General features: G+C 46.5%; 1 protein-coding gene across 1 annotated transcript in view; it reads left to right on the top strand.

The window, feature by feature from the left end:
• The first annotated feature begins 13,867 nt into the window (after positions 1–13,867).
• The window catches only part of LOC120916161 (B-cell receptor CD22-like), a 78,514-nt gene continuing 72,953 nt past the window's right edge, over positions 13,868–19,428 (top strand). The window contains exons 1-2 of the mRNA XM_040326982.1: positions 13,868–13,950; positions 16,645–17,022. Coding sequence (XP_040182916.1) covers positions 13,899–13,950; positions 16,645–17,022 — 430 coding nt within the window. The 5' untranslated portion in view covers positions 13,868–13,898. The remainder of the gene's footprint in view (positions 13,951–16,644; positions 17,023–19,428) is intronic.

The raw sequence follows: 19,428 nt of genomic DNA on the forward strand, positions 1-19,428 counted from the left end.
CTCTACAATAAATATGTAAATAATGTATTTCTATAAAATGTTCCATTAAAATAAATATAACCTTTATAACAAGTGAGGCTGCATTGAAAATACTTTTCAAAGGAGGAAAGGTCTTAAGTTGGCCATGGATGGGTCAGTTTAATCAGGGCCGCCATCAGGGGGGTACAGGCAGTACACCTGTAAGGGGCCTGGAGGTCCCCAATGGCCCGGATGGCAACCCTCTTTTTTTACTTATTTTTTTTGTAAGGGGCCCGGAGGTCCCCCCGGATGGCAACCCCCCCCTTTTTTAATATTTTTTTTATAAAATTATTAAAAAAAAAATTATATATATATATATATATATATATATATATTTTTTTTTTTTTTTTTTTAAAAGGCCCAGAGGTCCCCAGGGGCCCGGAGGTTTCCAGGGCCCCGGATAGGAACCCCCCTTTTTTATTTTTGATAAATACATATTTTTAATATATATATATATATATATATATATATATATATATATATATATATATATATATATATATATATATATATTTTTTTTAATACAGGGCCCGGAGGTCCCCGGACGGCAACCCCCCTTTTTATATATATATATATATATATATATATATATATATATATTTTTTTTTTATTAAATGGCCCAGGGCCCAGAGGTCCCCAGGGCCCCAGATGGCAACCCCCCCCCCCCTTTTTTTTAATTACATTTTTTCTTTTTTATATATATATATATATATATATATATATATATATATATTTTATTAAAGGCCCCTTTTTTTATCTTTTTCTTATATATTTTCTTATTTCTTTTTTTGTAAGGGGCCTAGAGGTCTCCAGGGTAACCCCCCTTTTTTTTCGTCAGCACCCAAAGCCCCCTGACCTCAATTCGGATTTGGAACCCCCCCTTTTTAATTGTTTTATATATATATATATATATATATATATATATATATATATATATATTTGTTTTTATTAAAGGGCCCAGAGGTCCCCAGGGCCCCAGATGGCAACCCCCCCCCTTTTTTTTTTATTATTACATTTTTTACATACATTGTGTTCTGACAGTGAGGAGACTTCACCAACCAACCCTGTCGGTTTATTTTTTACCATCCCTGTCCCATTGCAGAGATTTTCCTTCACTTCCTGCCCCGTAGCCAAACGGGAAGTGAGAGGAAATCGATGCAAATTATGGAAATCCATTGCCCCCCCGGCCCTCAGTGTCCCACTTGAAAATTTCAGGGCAGGCCTTAAATGGAAAGGGGTGTGGCCTTGACAGGAAGGGGAGGGTCATATTTAAATTAGGGGGTGCACGAGTTTAGTCAGGCCTAGGGCAGCACAAAACCTAAATAGGTAGATTCAGGTACAAGTGCTTAAACTTGCGGCGGCGTAGCTTAGCCTGTTTAGGCTACGCCGCCGTAAATTAGCTAGGCTAGTAATGATTCTCAATATACTTGCCTGCTAATATACGGCGGCGTAGCCTAAAGCGGGCGGGCGTAGGGGCGCCAAATTCAAATGTGTTGGAGGGGGGCGTGTTTGATGGTAATGAGGCTTGACCTCACGTTTTTTAAGTTTTTCTTTAACTGCACATGCGCCGGGCGCCTACATTTCCCAGTGTGCATTGCGGCTACTTACGCCGCACGGGCCTTTTGATTTCAATGTGGACGTAAACGACGTAAATCACAATTCGCGGACGACTTACGCCAAAGACGTAAAAAATTTGAATCTCGCGGTGGGAATGGCGGCCATACTTTAACATTGCTATTCCACCTAATAGGTGGAATAACTTTAGGCCTGCTAATGCCTTACGGAAACGGCGTAAATCGACTGCGGCGGCCGGGCGTACGTTTGTGAATCGGCGTATCCCCTCATTTACATATTCTACGCCGACCGCAATCGAAGCGCCACCTAGCGGCCATCCAAAATATTGCAATCTAAGATAGGACGGCGCAAGCCGTCTTATCTTACATATGTTTAAGCGTATCTCTGTTTGAGCATACACTTAAACATAGGTCGGCGTAGATTCTGAGTCGGCGTAGATCTACTGATAAGCCGGCCTAACTCTTACTGAATCTACTTAACTATTCCTCCCACGGACACCGATAATGGGGTGCCATTTCTCCCACTGACACCAATGATGGGACACTATTCCTCCGATTGACACCAATGATGGGACACTATTCCTCCTATTGACACCAATGATGGGACACTATTCCTCCCACTGACACCAATGATGGGACACTATTCCTCCTATTGACACCAATGATGGGACACTATTCCTCCCACTGACACCAATGATGGGACACTATTCCTCCTATTGACACCAATGATGGGGCACTATTCCTCCCACTGACACCAATGATGGGACACTATTCCTCCCACTGACACCAATGATGGGACACTATTCCTCCCACTGACACCAATGGTGGGACACTATTCCTCCCATTGACACCAATGATGGGACACTATTCCTCCCACTGATACCAACAATGGGACACTATTCCTCCCACTGACACCAATGATGGGACACTATTCCTCCCACTGACACCAATGATGGGGCACTATTCATCCAACTGATACCAACAATGGGGCACTATTCCTCCTCCTACTGACCAGAGGTGCTATGTAGTTTTTTTTTTACTCCCATGACCACCGGGCCTGAGGCACAGTTTACTTTTGCTGATGCCGGGACATTGACCCCCCCTCGGCCACAGTTTGCCCCCCTCAAAATCTGAAGGACAGTAATCTGGCCGAGTGTTTAGAACGTTTGGAGACTTGTGATCTAAGACATGGACAGACGCCAACAAACACTTCCAGTAATTGTGCCGAAAAGTATTTGCATCCAAACTAATGTGATAATGCCGGGGGCCGGGGGGGTTAGGTAAATGTTGTTATTACTGAAGACGTATTCCATCGGGAGAACATAAAGATTAAAGTTTAGTCGTCCGTGGATGTGATTCAAGCCGCGGTATCCCCAATTATCTCTGATTTGTACCTAAACTTTTGAAAATAAAAAGAATAAAAAGTAAATTAAAGTTTAGTGCTTTTTGGGCAATTTGATTTTATTTAACCCTTTGACAACAGACGTTAAAAAAAAATCTTAACTGACGATTTTCACAGGTGTCAGTCACACTGCATTTCATCGCGACCACGTACGGTGCGGGAAACTCACGCTCTGTGCGCGTTTCCCGGGACGCGCTGCAGTTGCGATCTGCAGTGGTGTCAATATTAAGTTAACCAATCCGCTGACCACGCCGTAGCCGAATGATGTCCACAGAGCGGTTGTCCAGTTCTAGGAGGGCGTCTATTGATGTCTCCCCAGAACCACGCCTCTAACCCCCCCCACCCCACCCCCTACAATCCCTGTGATTGCGGTGTACTTCAGACACAGTTGATCGCAGATCAGGGTAAAGAGACAATCACGGCGGCTCTTTACCATGTGATCAGCCGTGTCCAATGACAGCTGATCACGATGTAAACACACTTGCCAGTTATCAGCATTCCTTTCCTCTTGCTGTCACAGCATCAGGAGAGGAGGGAGCCAGTAACCAGCTAGCATGGAAGGGGAAATCTACACTGATAATTAGGGCACTGATCATCAGTGCAGCCCCAACAGTGCCGACCAGTGCTGCATATCAGTGTGAATCAGTGGCCATCAGTGCTGCCAGTCAGCGCCTCCTCGTCAGTGCCACCTATTAGTGCTGCATATCAGTGCAGCCCCAACAGTGCCCATCAGTGCTGTCAATCATTGCCTCATCATCAGTGCTGCCAATCAGTGCCTCTTTATCAGTGCCGCCATCAGTGCAGACTTATCATTCATGCCTATCAGTGCCACCTATCAGTGCTGCCAATCAGTGGCACAAATCAGTGCCGCCTGTCAGTGCCAATCAGTGCAGACTCATCAGTCATGCCAATCAGTGCCTCCTCATCAGTGCCGCCTATCAGTGCCCATTAGTGCAGACTCATCATTTAGTCATGCCAATCAGTGCCTCCTCATCAGTGCTGCATATCAGTGCCTCCTCATTTGTCCTACCTATCAGTGCCTCCTCATCAGTTCTGCATATCAGTGCCTTCTCATCAGTGTTGCATATCAGTGCAGACTCATCAGTGCCGCCTATCAGTGCCTCCTCATCAGTGTCGCCTATCAGTCCTGTACACCAGTGCAGACTCATCAGTGCTGCCAATCAGTGCCTCCTCATCAGTGCTGCCAATCAGTGCCTCCTCGTCAGGTTTGCCAATCGGTGCAGACTCATCAGTGCTTTCAAACAGTGCCTCCTCTTTAGTGAAGCCTATCAGTGCCTTCTCATCAGGGCTGACAATCAGTGCTGCATATCAGTGCAGACTCAGCAGTGCTGCCAATCAGTGCCTCCTCATCAGTGCTGCTAATCAATGCCTCTTCATCAGTGTGCCAATCAGTGCCTTTGCCTTCTTATCAGTGCCACCTATCAGTGCCCATAAGTGCCTCCTCATCAGTTATGCCTATCAGTGCCTCCTCATCAGTGCAGATGTATCAGTGCCTCCTCATCAGTGCCACCTACCAGTGCTGCATATCAGTGCAGATGTATAAGTGCCTCCTCATCAGTGCCGCCTATCAGTCCTGTATATCAGTGCAGACTCATCAGTGCTGTTAATCAGTGCCTCCTCATCAGTGCCGCCTATCAGTACCCAACAGTGCCTCCTCATCAGTCATGCCTATCAGTGCCTTCTCATCAGTGCTGCATATCAGTGCACATCAGCGAAGGAGAAAAATTACCCGTTTGCAAAATTTAAACATTGTAAAACATTGCTTTTTTTTTTTTTTATGTTTGATCTTTTTTTGGTTGTTTAGCAAAACATAAAAACCCTCATTAAATACCAACATAAGAAATCTCTATTTGTGTGAAAAAAAAAATTGCTTTTCCAACATCATCACCTTCATAGAGACTGGAAGTGACTGAGACACATGAGAGCTGGGGAATTTCCATACATAGAAATGAAGGGCCAGATCCAGAGAGAATTGGATCCGTGCAGCGTATTAGAGATACGCTACGCCGCCGTACCTTACCTGGCGGAATTTCGAAACCTCAACGATTTCTCGCTGTAAGTTACGGCGGCATAGTGTATTTCTGGCGGCGGAATTCAAATCGGCGATCCAGGGGGCGGGTTTCATTTAAATGAAGCGTGTCCCCGTGCCGAATGAACTGCGCATGCGTCGTCCAGAAATTTCCCGCCGTGCTTTGCGCGAAATGACGTCGCAACAACGCCATTTTTTGAACTTAGACGTGAGTTAACGACGACGACTTACGCAAAAAAAAAAATTAAAATTTCGACGTGGGAACGACGGCCATACTTACAGTAACATGGCAAGTCTATCTATACGCCGCAAAATACCAGCTTTAACTATACGCCGGAAAAAGCCGACTAGAGACGACGTTAGAAAATGCGACGGCCGCGCGTACGTTCGTGGATCGCCGTAAATCGCTAATCTGCATACCCGACGCAAACTCCACCCAGCGGGCGCCGAAGTATTGCATCTAAGATCCGAAGCCGTACGCCTGTCGGATCTAACCCAGATGACGTCGTATCTTGGTTTGAGGATTCAAACTAAAGATACGACGTGGGAAATTTGAAAGTACGGATCAGTAGATACACCGGCGTACTTGCTCTGTGGATCTGCCCCAAAATATTTAGAAGATATTTTAAAGACAGATTATAAATCAACAGACACATCCCATAATAATCACAATGGCACATCCTAAAAGATTTATGTATTTATGAATATGTTTGGAAATCCCCATTGTGATGAATCTTTCAGTTGTTTTCCTCTTCAGATTCAGTTAATATCCATTCTTTTCATTCTATTGGATTCTCCCTTTCTATTCACAGCATTTCCCATTCCGATTTCATTTATATTACAGTAAAAAAAAAAGAACAAAGTGTCTTTTAGCTTCCTCAATAAATAAAGCACTTTCTGGAAAACCCCCCATTAATGGTAGAATACAATCGTTTTTACTTTTTTTTAAAAGTTTAACCATTTTGCCTTTACCCCCCTCTTCATGAACAGGCCATTTTTTGCCATACAGCACTGCGTTACTTTAACTTCTTCAGACCCGCGCTATAGTCGAATGACGGCTACAGCGCGGACCTGAAAATCCAACTGGACGTCAATTGACGTCCGCCCCTTAGGGCGTTCCCCGCACGCGCTCCAGAGTGCGCAGCGGAGAAACTCTGTGTTGGCCGTGTCCCTTGGACACAGCCAATTACAGTTCGCCGCAAACGGCCAATCAGAGTGGCCGTTTGCGATGCGATCTGTGCGGCCAATGAGAGATGATCTCATATGTAAACATATGAGATCATCTCTCATTGCCGTTTTACACAGAGACAGCGTCCTGTCAGGGAGAGAGGAGACCGATCTGTGTCTCTTGTACATAGGGACATAGATCGGTCACCTCCCCCAGTCACCCCCCCTCCCCCCACAGTTAGAACACAATGTAGGGAATACATTTAACCCCTTCCTCACCCCCTAGTGTTTTTAAAAACAATGGTGTGTGGGCAAGGCCATTTTAATGATGAAGTTGGGAAAACTTTGTTTTTTCGACATGCTGAAAAACGATTTTTTTTTTTCATGCTGAAAAATGATCGTGTGTACGCGGCATGAGTGTTATACGCCAATAAATACAGTATATTTTTGAGGGATATTTATTATAGCAAAATGAAAAAAAAAAATTCAAAATTGTCGCTCTATTTTTGTTTATAGCGCAAAAAATAAAAAACGCAGAGGTGATCAAATACCACCAAAAGAAAGCTCTATTTGTGGAAAAAAAGGACGTCAATTTTGTTTGGGTGCCGCGTCGTGTGACAGCGCAATTGTCAGTTATCGCAAAAAGTGGCCTGGTCTTTGACCAGCAAAATGGTCCGGGGCTGAAGCGGTTAATATTGACACCTGCTGAAGATCGCAACTGTTGTGCGTTTTGAACGTGGTGCTGGAAACGTGCACAGAACACGGGCCCTCTATGCAAAAAAAAAACTTTTTTCTTTTTTTGCAACATGAGTGCATTAATATATATATTTTTTTTTTTCCAAATTATGAAATTGCCTATAAAGAAATAATAAGTCGGCAGAGAAGTGTCTTCTTCTCCAGGGAACGTCTCACCGATGTATCACCAAAGTTGGAACCTCAACACCCCATCTGTATTCAGTGAACACATAACAATCACAACCTATCACACAGATCTTCTATTGTTTGGATAAGCATACATTAACCACTTAAGACCCGGACCATTATGCAGGTTAAGGACCTGGCCCCTTTTTGCGATTCGGCACTGCGTCGCTTTAACAGACAATTGCGCGACGTGGCTCCCAAACAAAATTGGCGTCCTTTTTTCCCCACAAATAGAGCTTTCTTTTGGTGGTATTTGATCACCTCTGCAGTTTTTATTTTTTGCGTTGTAAACAAAAATAGAGCGACAATTTTGAAAGAAATGCAATATTTTTTACTTTTTGCTATAATAAATATCCCCCAAAAATATATATATATAAAAAAAAATGTTTTTCCTCAGTTTAGGCCGAGACGTATTCTTCTACCTATTTTTGGTAAAATAAAAATCGCAATAAGCGTTTATCGATTGTTTTGCGCAAAATTTAAAGCGTTTACAAAATAGGGGATAGTTTTATTGCATTTTTATTAATAATTAATACATTTTTTTTTACTACTAATGGCGGCGATCAGCGTTTTTTTTTTTTTTTTTTGTGACTGCGGCACATCGGACAAAAAGTTATAGCGTCTACAAACTATGGGAAAGATTTATGGCATTTTTATTATTATTATTTTTTATTAGTAATGGCGGCGATCAGCGATTTTTAGCGGTACTGCAACATTGCAGTGGACAGATCAGACACTTTTGACACATTTTTGGGACCATTGAAATTTATACAGCGATCAGAGCTATAAAAATGCACTGATATCTGTATAAATGTCACTGCTAGGGAAGGGGTTAACACTAGGGGGCGATCAAGGGGTTAATTGTGTATTCCCTCAGTGTGTTCTTGACCTCCCTGGGGCCCTAAGCAAAATAACATGTCACATTAAAGTTGAGAAGCCTGCTCATTTTCACAGCGAAAAGTGCTATAAAAATGCGCCGATTACTGTGAAAATGACAATTGCAGTTTAGGAGTTAACCACTGAAGGGGTTAAGTGTGACCTCATGTGTGTTTCTAACTGTAGGGGCTGGACGTGTGACGTCAGTGATCGTCGTTCCCTATATCAGGGAACAGACGATCACTGACATTGCCACGATGAAGAACAGGGAAGCTGTGTTTACACTCACCTCTCCCCGTTCTTCAGCTCCTGAGACCGATCGTGGGACACCGGCGGCGATCGGGTCCGCGGGCTCGGTCACGGAGCTTCAGACCGGGTTGCGAGCGCGCGCTCGCGACCCCACGGCTGGGCACTTAGGCTGCATTCACACCTAGGCGTACAAAATCGCGGCGTTTTGTCCCGCAAATTGCGGCGACAAATTGCGGCGTTTTGTACCGCGATTGTGAATGCAGCCTCACCCCCTCTATGGAGATGGTTCACATCTCCTATGCCGAACGCCGAAAGCCGCCTGAAAAAAAGGTCCGGGACTTTTTTTCAGGCAGGCGTACGGCGTTCGGCGTTCGGCGTGGAGATGTGAACCATCTCCATAGAGGGCAATGTGTTTTCATCCCTCCAGCGTCTCGGGGCTGCTGCGGCATCACACTACAGGCGACAAAACGCCTAGGTGTGAATGGGGGCTTAAAGAGGACGTACAGGTACGTGCCTGTGCCCAGCCGTGCCATTCTGCCGACGTATATCGGCGTGAAGGGGTCCTTAAGTGGTTAAAAAAAAAATCTGTTTCACTTTTCATTATAGAAGTGCGACGGCAGGAAACTCAGAGAGGGGGAGGGGGGGCACTTAGGGTAAAGCTCCTCCGCTTGGCTCCATCATCACACAAGTATTGTGGCTGAGCTCCGAGAAGAAGAGACAATCAATTGCAGGAATCGCTGACGTGGAGCTTCCAGAAAACCAGGTAAAGGAATTAAGATTTACAGAAATGTCTTGGAGGATCTTTTTCTCATGTAAGAAATAACAATGATGTGTAAAGTGCTGCAAGTCAGGAGAGCGTAGCAACCAATAAGAAGGGACCTTTCCTTGGTTAGGAGCATTGAGAACATAGAAAGAAAAATTCTGATTGGTTGCTTTGGATTTAGGACATTTTTTATACATTCCGAGGTGTTTTAGTAAATCCAATATTTCTCCTGCAGAGGTATACACATTGGGGTGGATTCAGGTAGGGGCGCGCACTACTACGGAGGCGCAGCGTACCGTTTTTACACTACGCCTCCGTAAATTACCTGCGCTACGCTTCATTCACGAAGCAGTAGCTCCGTAATTTTGCGCGTGCGCTCTGGAAAACTGCCCGGCGTAAGCGCGTAATTTAAATGATCCCGTAGGGGGCGTGGATCATTTAAATTAGGCGCGTTCCCACGCCGAACGTAGTGCGCATGCTCCGTCGGGAAACTTTCCCGACGTGCATTGCGGTAAATGACGTTGCAAGGACGTCATTTGCTTCAACGTGAACGTAAATGGCGTCCAGTGCCATTCACGATTCACTTACGCAAACAACGTAATTTTTAAAAATCGCGACGCGGGTATACTTAGCATTGGCTGCCCCTGCTAATAGCATGAGCAGCCTTACACAGAAACCGACGTACGCAAACGACGTAAAATGCGAACGCAGGGCACGCGTACGGTTGTGAATCGGCGTGAGTATGCAATTTGCATACTCTACGCTGACCACTACGGGAACGCCACCTAGCGGCCATCGTAAGAATGCAGCCTACGATACGACGGCATAAGAGCCTTATGCCAGTCATATCTTAGGCTGCAGTCGGCGTATCGAGCTTCCTGAATACAGAAAAGTCGATACGCCGGCGCAACTAAGCAATTGCGCTGCGTATCTATGGATACGCAGACGCAATTGCTTACTGAATCTACCCCAGTGTTTTCTTACTCTTTAAAATTGATTGAAAATGTATTGATAATGCTTTGGTGGTGATTGCGTTATTGAAAAAAAATAACATTTACAGACCGAAAATGTTTCCTGTTTAATGACCGAGACATTTTTTTGCGATACGGCACTGCGTCGACTGCGACGTGGCTCCCATACGAAATGAACGTCCTTTTTCCCCCCCACAAATAGAGCTTTCTCTTGGTGGTATTTGATCACCTCTGCGGTTTTTATTTTTTGCACTTTAACCACTTCCATACCGGGGAGGGCACGTACGCACCTTCCCGCCCAAGCCAATTTTCAGCTTTCAGCGCTGTCGCAATTTGAATGACAATTGCGCGGTCGTGCTACACTGTACCTAAATGACATTTTTATCATTTTGTTCCCACAATTGATGGTTATGCTGGGCATTATTTCAGCCAGTGCCCATGTTGCCAGTCAGTGCCCATTTGTGGGCACTGATTGGCATCGATTGTGTTATTTTTTTTTTTATTGGTGTTTTTTTTTTGTTTTGTTTTTTTGCTCTATTGAGCACCGGGGGGCACTCCCTGGTGGTCCAGCCGCTCTTATAGGCTTTCCGAGTACAGCCCTTGGGTCCCCAGGAAGCTTATCCTCGAAAACGCACGGTATGTGCGCTCCTTGGATAAGACTGACAGGCGTCTTAGCCAATCAGGTTGGCCGGTTCTGGCTACCGGTAACCTGATTGGCTGAAGCGTCATTGAGGGCAGGAGAAGACATCGAGGCGAGGGTTGAGGACGTGGGTGGCTGATTCCAGTAAAGGTAAGTGCCGGGGGGGGGGGGGGAGGGGCACAGCGGCAATGAAGGGCACAGTGACATCAATGGGGACAATTGGCACAGCGGCGACAATTAAAGGGCACAGTGACGAGTCTGACGACAATAGGCACAGTGGAGACAATGGGCACAGTGGGGACAATTGGCACAGTGGCATGAATGGGGCACAGTGACGACAATTAAAGGGCATAGTGGTGACAATTGGCACAGTGGCGACAATTGATGGCACAGTGGCTGTGTTTGATGGCATGGCACAGTGGCTGCGTTTGATGCAAGGCACAGTGGCTGCGTTTAATGGCATGGCACAGTGGTGACAATTGATGGCACAGTGGCTGCGTTTAATGGCATGGCATAGTGACTGCATTTGATGGCATGGAACAGTGGTGACAATTCATGGCACAGTGGCTGCGTTTGATGGCATGGCATAGTGACTGCATTTGATGGCATGGCACAGTGGTGCGAATTGATGGTACAGTGGCTGCGTTTGATGGCATGGCACAGTGGTGCGAATTGATGGTACAGTGGCTGCATTTGATGGCATGGCACAGTGGTGCGAATTGATGGCACAGTGACTGCGTTTGATGGCATGGCACAGTGGCTGCGTTTAATGGCATGGCATAGTGACTGCATTTGATGGCACAGTGGTGACAATTGATGGCACAGTGTCTGCGTTTGATGGCATGGAACAGTGGTGACAATAGATGGCACAGTGTCTGCGTTTGATGGCATGGCAGAGTGGTGACAATTGATGGCACAGTGGCTGCATTTGATGGGCACAGTGAGGCTGCAATTTTTTTTCCGATTGCGCCCCCCCAAAAATTTTGAGCACCAGCCGCCACTGTTTTGCGCATATATTAGCACTTAGTCATTACCTATATGTGTCCTCTTCCCTATATGTGTCTCTACACACACAAATCCCTGTGCTGACGCTCATACACGAATACTTTTTCAAGGCACTGTAGGTACACTTGGCTGTTTTTTTTGTTTTTTTTAATACAAAAAAAAACAATCAGTGGCCCCTGACCCATTACATACAACAGAAAGCTGCTTCTGAACAGGAAATAAAGACTGAGCCAAGTGTCCAATTACAATCAGACAAGTAACGTCTTCCATCCCGTAAGATATTTCATCTGACATCTAGAGGAGGGAGAGCAGAAGATCCGGTTTGCTATCAAAGTAACAGGCCAAGGTTGATGTTTTCAAGCAATCCTTCTTTGTTTTGTGACACGCATGAGGATTACACAAATTTATATTGCAGGCAGATACGCGATCATTGTAAGTTATAGAGCAGCGGTCCCCAACCTTTTTGGCACCAGGGACCGGTTCATGGCAGCCAATTTTCTCAGGGACTAGTGTAGCAAGGTGTCACTTTGCAATGTGGCCTGATAGACTACAGTTAGTAATGAGAAGGAACTCAGCTCCCTCCGGTGGTCAATTGTGATACTGCCACCACTTGTTCGGTTTTCGTTCATCACAACAAAGGATTATGGAACTTGGAGTGCAGGGAGATAGAGACTCCATTGCCTCGGGTGTTTGACAGACTATGATACCCACAGTGCTACTGTGCTACCCAAGGTGCATTGCTTCATGCACGGCCTTCTGGGAAAAGCTACTTAACCACTTAAGACCCGGACCTTTAGGCAGCTAAAGGACCCGACCAGTTTTTGCGATTAGGCACTGCGTCGTTTTATCTGACAATTGCGCGGTCGTGCGACGTGGCTCCCAAACAAAATTGGCGTCCTTTTTTTCCCACAAATAGAGCTTTCTTTTGGTGGTATTTGATCACCTCTGCGTTTTTTATTTTTTGCGCTATAAACAAAAATAGAGCGACGATTTTGAAAAAAATGCAATATTTTTTACTTTTTTCTATAATAAATATCCCCCAAAAATATATAAAACATTTTTTTTCCTCGGTTTAGGCCGATACGTATTCTTCTACCTATTTTTGGTAAAAAAAAAATCGCAATAAGCGTTTATAGATTGGCTTGCTCAAAATTTAAGGCGTTTACAAAAAAGGGGATAGTTTTATTGCATTTTTATAATTTATTATTTTTTTTTTTACTACTAATGGCGGCGATCAGCGATTTTTTTCGTGACTGCGACATTATGGCGGACACTTTGAACAATTTTGACACATTTTTGGGACCATTGTCATTTTCACAGCAAAAAGTGCATTTAAAATGCATTGTTTATTGTGAAAATGCCAATTGCAGTTTGGGAGTTAACCACAAGGGGGCGCTGAAGGGGTTATGTATGACCTCATTTGTGTTTCTAACTGTAGGGGGGTGTGGCTGTAGGTGTGACGTCATCGATTGTGGTTCCCTATAAAAGGGATCACACGATCAATGACAGCGCCACAGTGAAGAACGGGGAAGCTGTGTTTACACACGGCTCTCCCCGTTCTTCATCCCCGGAGGACCAATCGCGGGACTCCAGCGGCGATCGGGTCCGCGAGTCCTGCGGCCATGGTCACGGAGCTTCGGACCGGGTCGCGTGCACGCGCGCGACCCCATGGCTGGGCTTAAAGAGCCACGTACATGTACGTGGATGTGCCCAGCCGTGCCATTCTGCCGACGTATATCGGCGTGAAGGGGTCCTTAAGTGGTTAAAGGAAGGCGAGGCGTGCATCTGTCTCTTGGGAAGGCGACTTCTAGCAAGCAGGAAGCCTGTGCTGAGGCCTGCTTTTAAGAAACCTAAGCCTTATGCCGCGTACACACGACCGTTTTTCGGGTTCTAAAATATTACGTTTTTAAGGGTCTAGAAAAAAAAAAAATTCCACCCGATCATTAAAACGGCCTTACCTACACACGACCGTGAAAAAAAAATGCACGTATGCGATCAGTCATTTCTCCCCCTGACAGGACCGGGAGCTGTATGATTACACACACAGCTCCTGGTTCTCGCTCTGTAACGAGCGATCGCGTGTGCCCGGCGGTGATCGAGGAGGGGCCAGCAGGGGGCGCGCTCCTAGTGGCTGAAATGTGAAAGGACATAATATTACGTGATTTCGCGCAGCCGAGCCGACCTGCCGCCGTAAAAAATTGCGTCGGCTAGTGGTTATTAGACATTGATAGCTGATTTTGTGTTTTCAGGTTTCTAAAGAATATGGGGGTGAAGATCATATTGACTTGTGGACTCTTAATGTTATTTCTAAAGGGTAAGTGAAAGCAAAGCACTCAGTGGGCATACCTCCCAATGTTTTGAGATGGGAATGAGGGACACCTATCAACAAAAGTATGCAGGCATAGGACACACCCCTTGCCGTCTTTATGCGCGATTGGACCCTCTTAAAGGAAAATTGTACAAAAAACAAGATTGGTTAAACCCACAAGTGCTTTTTTACCACCACTATTCCTTTATATTGGCTTTTGGAATTTACAAATGCAGCAATTTAGAAATCAGATGAAAGGTTTAGCACTGGGAGACACTTTTTGAAAGATAAAAAGTGCATTTTATATACAACTATATAGATCAGACCAAAATGAGGGACAAATGAGGAGGAAAGAGGGACAAAGGGACATTGCTCGAAATCAGGGACATTCCCTCGAAATCAGGGACAGTCCCTCGAAATCAGAGACAGTCCCTCGAAATCAGAGACAGTCCCTCGAAATCAGAGACAGTCCCTCGAAATCAGGGACAGTCCCTCGAAATCAGAGACAGTCCCTCGAAATCAGAGACAGTCCCTCGAAATCAGAGACAGTCCCTCGAAATCAGAGACAGTCCCTCGAAATCAGGGACAGTCCCTCGAAATCAGAGACAGTCCCTCGAAATCAGGGACAGTCCCTCGAAATCAGGGACAGTCCCTCGAAATCAGAGACAGTCCCTCGAAATCAAGGACAGTTGGGAGCTATGAGTTAGAACCTATTTTATTGAAATGCAGTTCCTTCTTTTATTTATTTATGTTTATATAGGGCCAGATTCACGTAAGAGGGCGCATCTTTTGGCCGGCGTAGCGCATCACATTTGCGCTACGCCGACGTAACATAGTGAGGCAAGGCCAGTATTCACAAAGCACTTGCTCCGTAAGTTAAGTCGGCGTAGCGAAACAACTCTCAGGCCCATATTCTCTCTAAGGGCCAGATTCACAAAGGTTAGCGGATCTTTAGATCCGTGTAACCTATGGGCCAGATTCACAAAGGTTAGCGGATCTTTAGATCCGTGTAACCTATGGGCCAGATTCACAAAGGTTAGCGGATCTTTAGATCCGTGTAACCTATGGGCCAGATTCACAAAGGTTAGCGGATCTTTAGATCCGTGTAACCTATGGGCCAGATTCACAAAGGTTAGCGGATCTTTAGATCCGTGTAACCTATGTGTTTTAAGATCCGCCCTCGCAAGTTTGTGAGGAAAGTGTCAAATTCACAAAACACTTACCTCCAAACTTGCGACGGCGGATCCTAACTCCCCCAGCGGAATTCAAATTCCGCGGCTAGGGGAGTGTCATATTTAAATCAGGCGCGCTCCCGCGCCGATTTAAATACGCATGCGTCGTCCGGGGAATTTCCCGGCGTGCATTGCTCCCACTGACGTCAATAGGACGTCAGTGGTTGCGACGTGAGCGGGACTTGCGACGCGCGTGTTCGTGAATCGGCGTACGCAAACGACGTAGGGAATTTCAAAATCGACGCGGGAACGACGGCCATACTTAACAATACTTACCCCTGCTTTTAGCAGGGGTAAGTATACGACGGGTACCGCGCTACGGAAACGACGTAAGAACACCGCGTCGGGTCCGCGTACGTTCGTGAATTTCGCGTATCTCGCTGATTTACATATTATTCAGTGTAAATCAGCGGGAACGCCCCCGGCGCCATTTTTAAATCCAAAAAAAGATCCGACAGTGTAACACAGTGTGACACTGTCGGATCTCAGCCCTATCTATGCGTATCTGATTCTATGAATCAGGCGCATAGATAGGACTAGTAAAAATCCGAGATACGATGGTGTATCTGAGATACTCCATCGTATCTCTTCTGTGAATCTGGCCCTAAAAATCCGCGGGCTGCGCTTAAGGCACTTACACTCCGCTGTCCCAACTTACAGGAGCAAGTGTTGTATTCCCCAAACACTTGCTCCGTAAGTTGGTACGGCGGAGTGTAAATGCCCCGGCGTAGCCTGGCGGATCTCCAAGGGGGCGGCTTGTATTCAAATTAAGCGCGCCCCCGATTCTAATGAACTGCGCATGCGCCGGGCTTCAAAAAGCCCAGTGCGCATGCTCCAGTTCTCGGCGGAAAACGTCAATGATGCTGACGTGTGCGTCATTGACGTAAAGTCGTATTCAAGAACGACTTACGTAAACGACGTACCCGACGAAAAAACACGACGCGGACCCGACGCCATCCGTAACATGGCCTACGTGGGACTTACGGAAACTTACCCCTCATATAGCAGGGGTAAGTTTCCGCTTACGCAAACGACGTTAGCAACGGTTACGCGACGCGAACTCGTTCGGGAATCGGTGTAGAAGGCTCATTTGCATAAGCAAATGAGTCCTTCACGTAAATGCCATCTAGCGGCGGCCGGCGTCATTGCATTTAAGATCCGCCAGTGTAAGTGACTTACAGATGGCGGATCTTAAGTGTATCTATGCAAAAATGATTCTAAGAATCACTCGCATAGATACACGGGCCAAAAAAGGGAGATACGATGGAGTATCCTGAGATACTCCATCGTAACTTCTATGAGAATATGGGCCTCAGACATTTGTTGTCGGAAATTCTCGAAAGCAAATGTCCGATGGAGCCTACACACGGTCGGCATATCCGACCAAAAGCTCACATCGAACATTTGTTGTCGGAAATTCCAATCGTTAGGATTTGAATAAAACTCATGATATCTGTGTTTGTTGCAGGTTCTTTCAATGGAACAGTTAGAGATAACCATGTGGAACTCCTGGATAAAGTTGAGGTCTGGAGAGGCTCCTGTGCCATGCTACCATGCAAGTACAAACCGAAAGAACCCTTTGACAAATTTATATGGTACTATAACGCAACATATGATATTATTAATAGAGAGTTTAATGGGACGACCGTCTACAACAGCAAGGATGAGAATGATGCGGACCCTTCGTTTGCTGGACGAGTGCAGTATGTGGGGAAGTCCGACACGGACTGCACCATAGTAATAAAAAATATTCAGAAAGAGGATGAAGGCACTTACAATCTGAGGCTGTTGAGTAAGAATAAAGATTTTAAGTGGATGTCAAAAACATTAACCATGACAGTATCTGGTAAGTAATGCTTTTTACTGACTGCAATGGAGAAAACTTCTCCACGGGTTTTTCTACCACACGTTTTTCTTCCACACAACTTTCCATTAATATGCTTGGATACAGCACTCTGTGAACAGCCAGCTTCTTTAGCAATGACCTTTTGTGACTTACCCTCCTTGTGGAGGGTGTCAATGATTGTCTTCTGGCAGGGCTGGACTGGGACAAAAATTTGGCCCTGGACTTCATCCAGACTAGCCCCACTTTGACAGGTCTCTCCCATGGCTGCCAGACAACTCCCCCACCCCCCCGGCCACCCAAGCCCCCTCTCCCTCTTCACTAGCCACTAGCCGTTCTACTTTATTAGAGTAGAGCGGCTGGTACTGGTACTCTTATAGGCAGTACCAGTGGGGAAGCTAGACATTATTTCACCCGGGGCAAAGAATCAGTTTGGTGCCCCCCCCTTATGGGACAAGATTAGGCAGAAGTGAGAAACTCCCAGGTCATAGCTGTTGAGTCAGCTGTCTGTCCCCTCCCCCATGCTCCTCTGCCCCCCCCCCCCCGCTCCTCTGGTCCTCCCCCTGCTTCTCTGTTCCCCCCAGGTGAGCGCTGCGGGGAGGAAGAGGAGGTGAGCGCTGCGGGGAGGAAGAGACAGAGGAGCGGAGGGAGCGGCAGTCCGCTGTCACTGAAGCCGGCCCACTGAGCCATCGGCCCACCGGGAAACTCCCTGTAGTCCCAATGGCCAGTCCATCCCTGTCTTCTGGACAACTGTCAAGTCAGCAGGCTGGGGAAACCTTTATAGGTGTTTTGAGTTACCGTATTTATCAGGGGGAAATCGTGGGTACATGATATACGCCGATCCCCGCTGTCTCCGACATTGTCCGGGCATTGTCCGAGCCGTCTCGTCTAGTCTTGGCTCGGTTCCACCCGCAGCCACGCGAGAAGAGCCGAGAGAAGCCGAGTGCGCAGGAAATCCGGCTCTGCACAGCGCGCCAAATTCAAACACACAACGGAACGCAACCCCGGGCAAGGTGCGGATGGACACCCCCAAAGCCGCAGACGGACACCCACAAGGCTCGACGGACCCCGCGCAACGCCACAGACGGATGCCGGACAAGGCCGCCGATGGACACCGGGCAAGACAGCAGATGGACACCGACAAGGCTGGAAGGACCCTGCGCAAGGCCGCAGACGGACGCCGATGGACGCCGGGCAAGACATCAAAATGTAAGTTTTTTCCCTAAACTTCCCTTCTCAGCTTGGGGTGCGCGCTATACGCGCGGTATATGCCGATAAATATGGTCATTAGCGGATTAGAGTGTGACACCAGAAGTCTACAAAATTTAAATTTTCGGAGATACTGAATTTTGGGTTTTCACTCGCTGTAAGCCGTAATCATCAAAATTAAAAGAAAGAAATGCTTGAACTATATAACTCTGTGTGTGATGAATCTATAGAATACAGTGGAACCTCGGATTGCGAGTAACGAGGTTAACGAGCGTTTCGCAATACAAGCACTGTATTTCCTAAAATCCTAACTCGGTTTGCGAGTGTTGTCTCGCAAAACGAGCAGGATTCAGGCCAAAGCAGTGTGCAGTACCGCGTTTGGCCTGGGGCGCCGGATCTGCGCCGTTCGTAAACGCCCGGAAAGGCCCAAGGACAGTTCGGCTGACCTCAGCAAACCTCGGAAAGGCTCGTGAACGAAGTCTTTCCGAGGTTTGCCAAGGTCAGCTGAACTGTCCTCGGGCCTTTCCGTCCGTTTCCGAGGCTCTCTCCGGCGCCTCCCCCCCGCCTCTGGCCCCATGCAGTATTACATGCCATTGAAGTCAATGCGGAAAACAAATAATTTTTTGTTTCCATTGACTTCTATGGGAAAACTCGCTTTGATATACGAGTAGTTTGGATTACAAGTATTCTCCTGGAACGGATTATCCTCGTAATCCCAAGTTCCACTGTATATGAATTTCACTTTTTGAATTGAATTACTGAAATACATAGGGCCGGATTCAAGAAGCAATTGCGCCTGTGTAACCATAGGTTACACAGCGCAATTGCTTACTTGCCCCGGCGTAACGAGTGCTCCTGATTCAGGAACCTCGTTACGCCGACTGCAGCCTAAGATATGCGCGGCATAAGGCTCTTATGCCCGCATATCTTAGGCTGCATTCTTGCGGTGGCCGCTAGGTGGCGTTCACGTTGTGCTCAGTGTATAGTATGCAAATTGCATACTAACACCGATTCACAACGTTGCGCGAGCCCTGCGTACGCAATTTACGTCGTTTACGTACGGCGGTTTTCGCGCAAGGCTGTCCCTGCTATTAGCAGGGGCAGCCCATGTTACGTATACCCGTCGTTCCCGCGTCGCGAAATTTGAATTTTACGTTGTTTGCGTAAGTGAATCGTGAATGGCGCTGGACGCCATTCACG

The sequence above is a fragment of the Rana temporaria genome, chromosome 10 (assembly GCF_905171775.1).
Source record: "Rana temporaria chromosome 10, aRanTem1.1, whole genome shotgun sequence".
Taxonomy (NCBI): domain Eukaryota; kingdom Metazoa; phylum Chordata; class Amphibia; order Anura; family Ranidae; genus Rana; species Rana temporaria.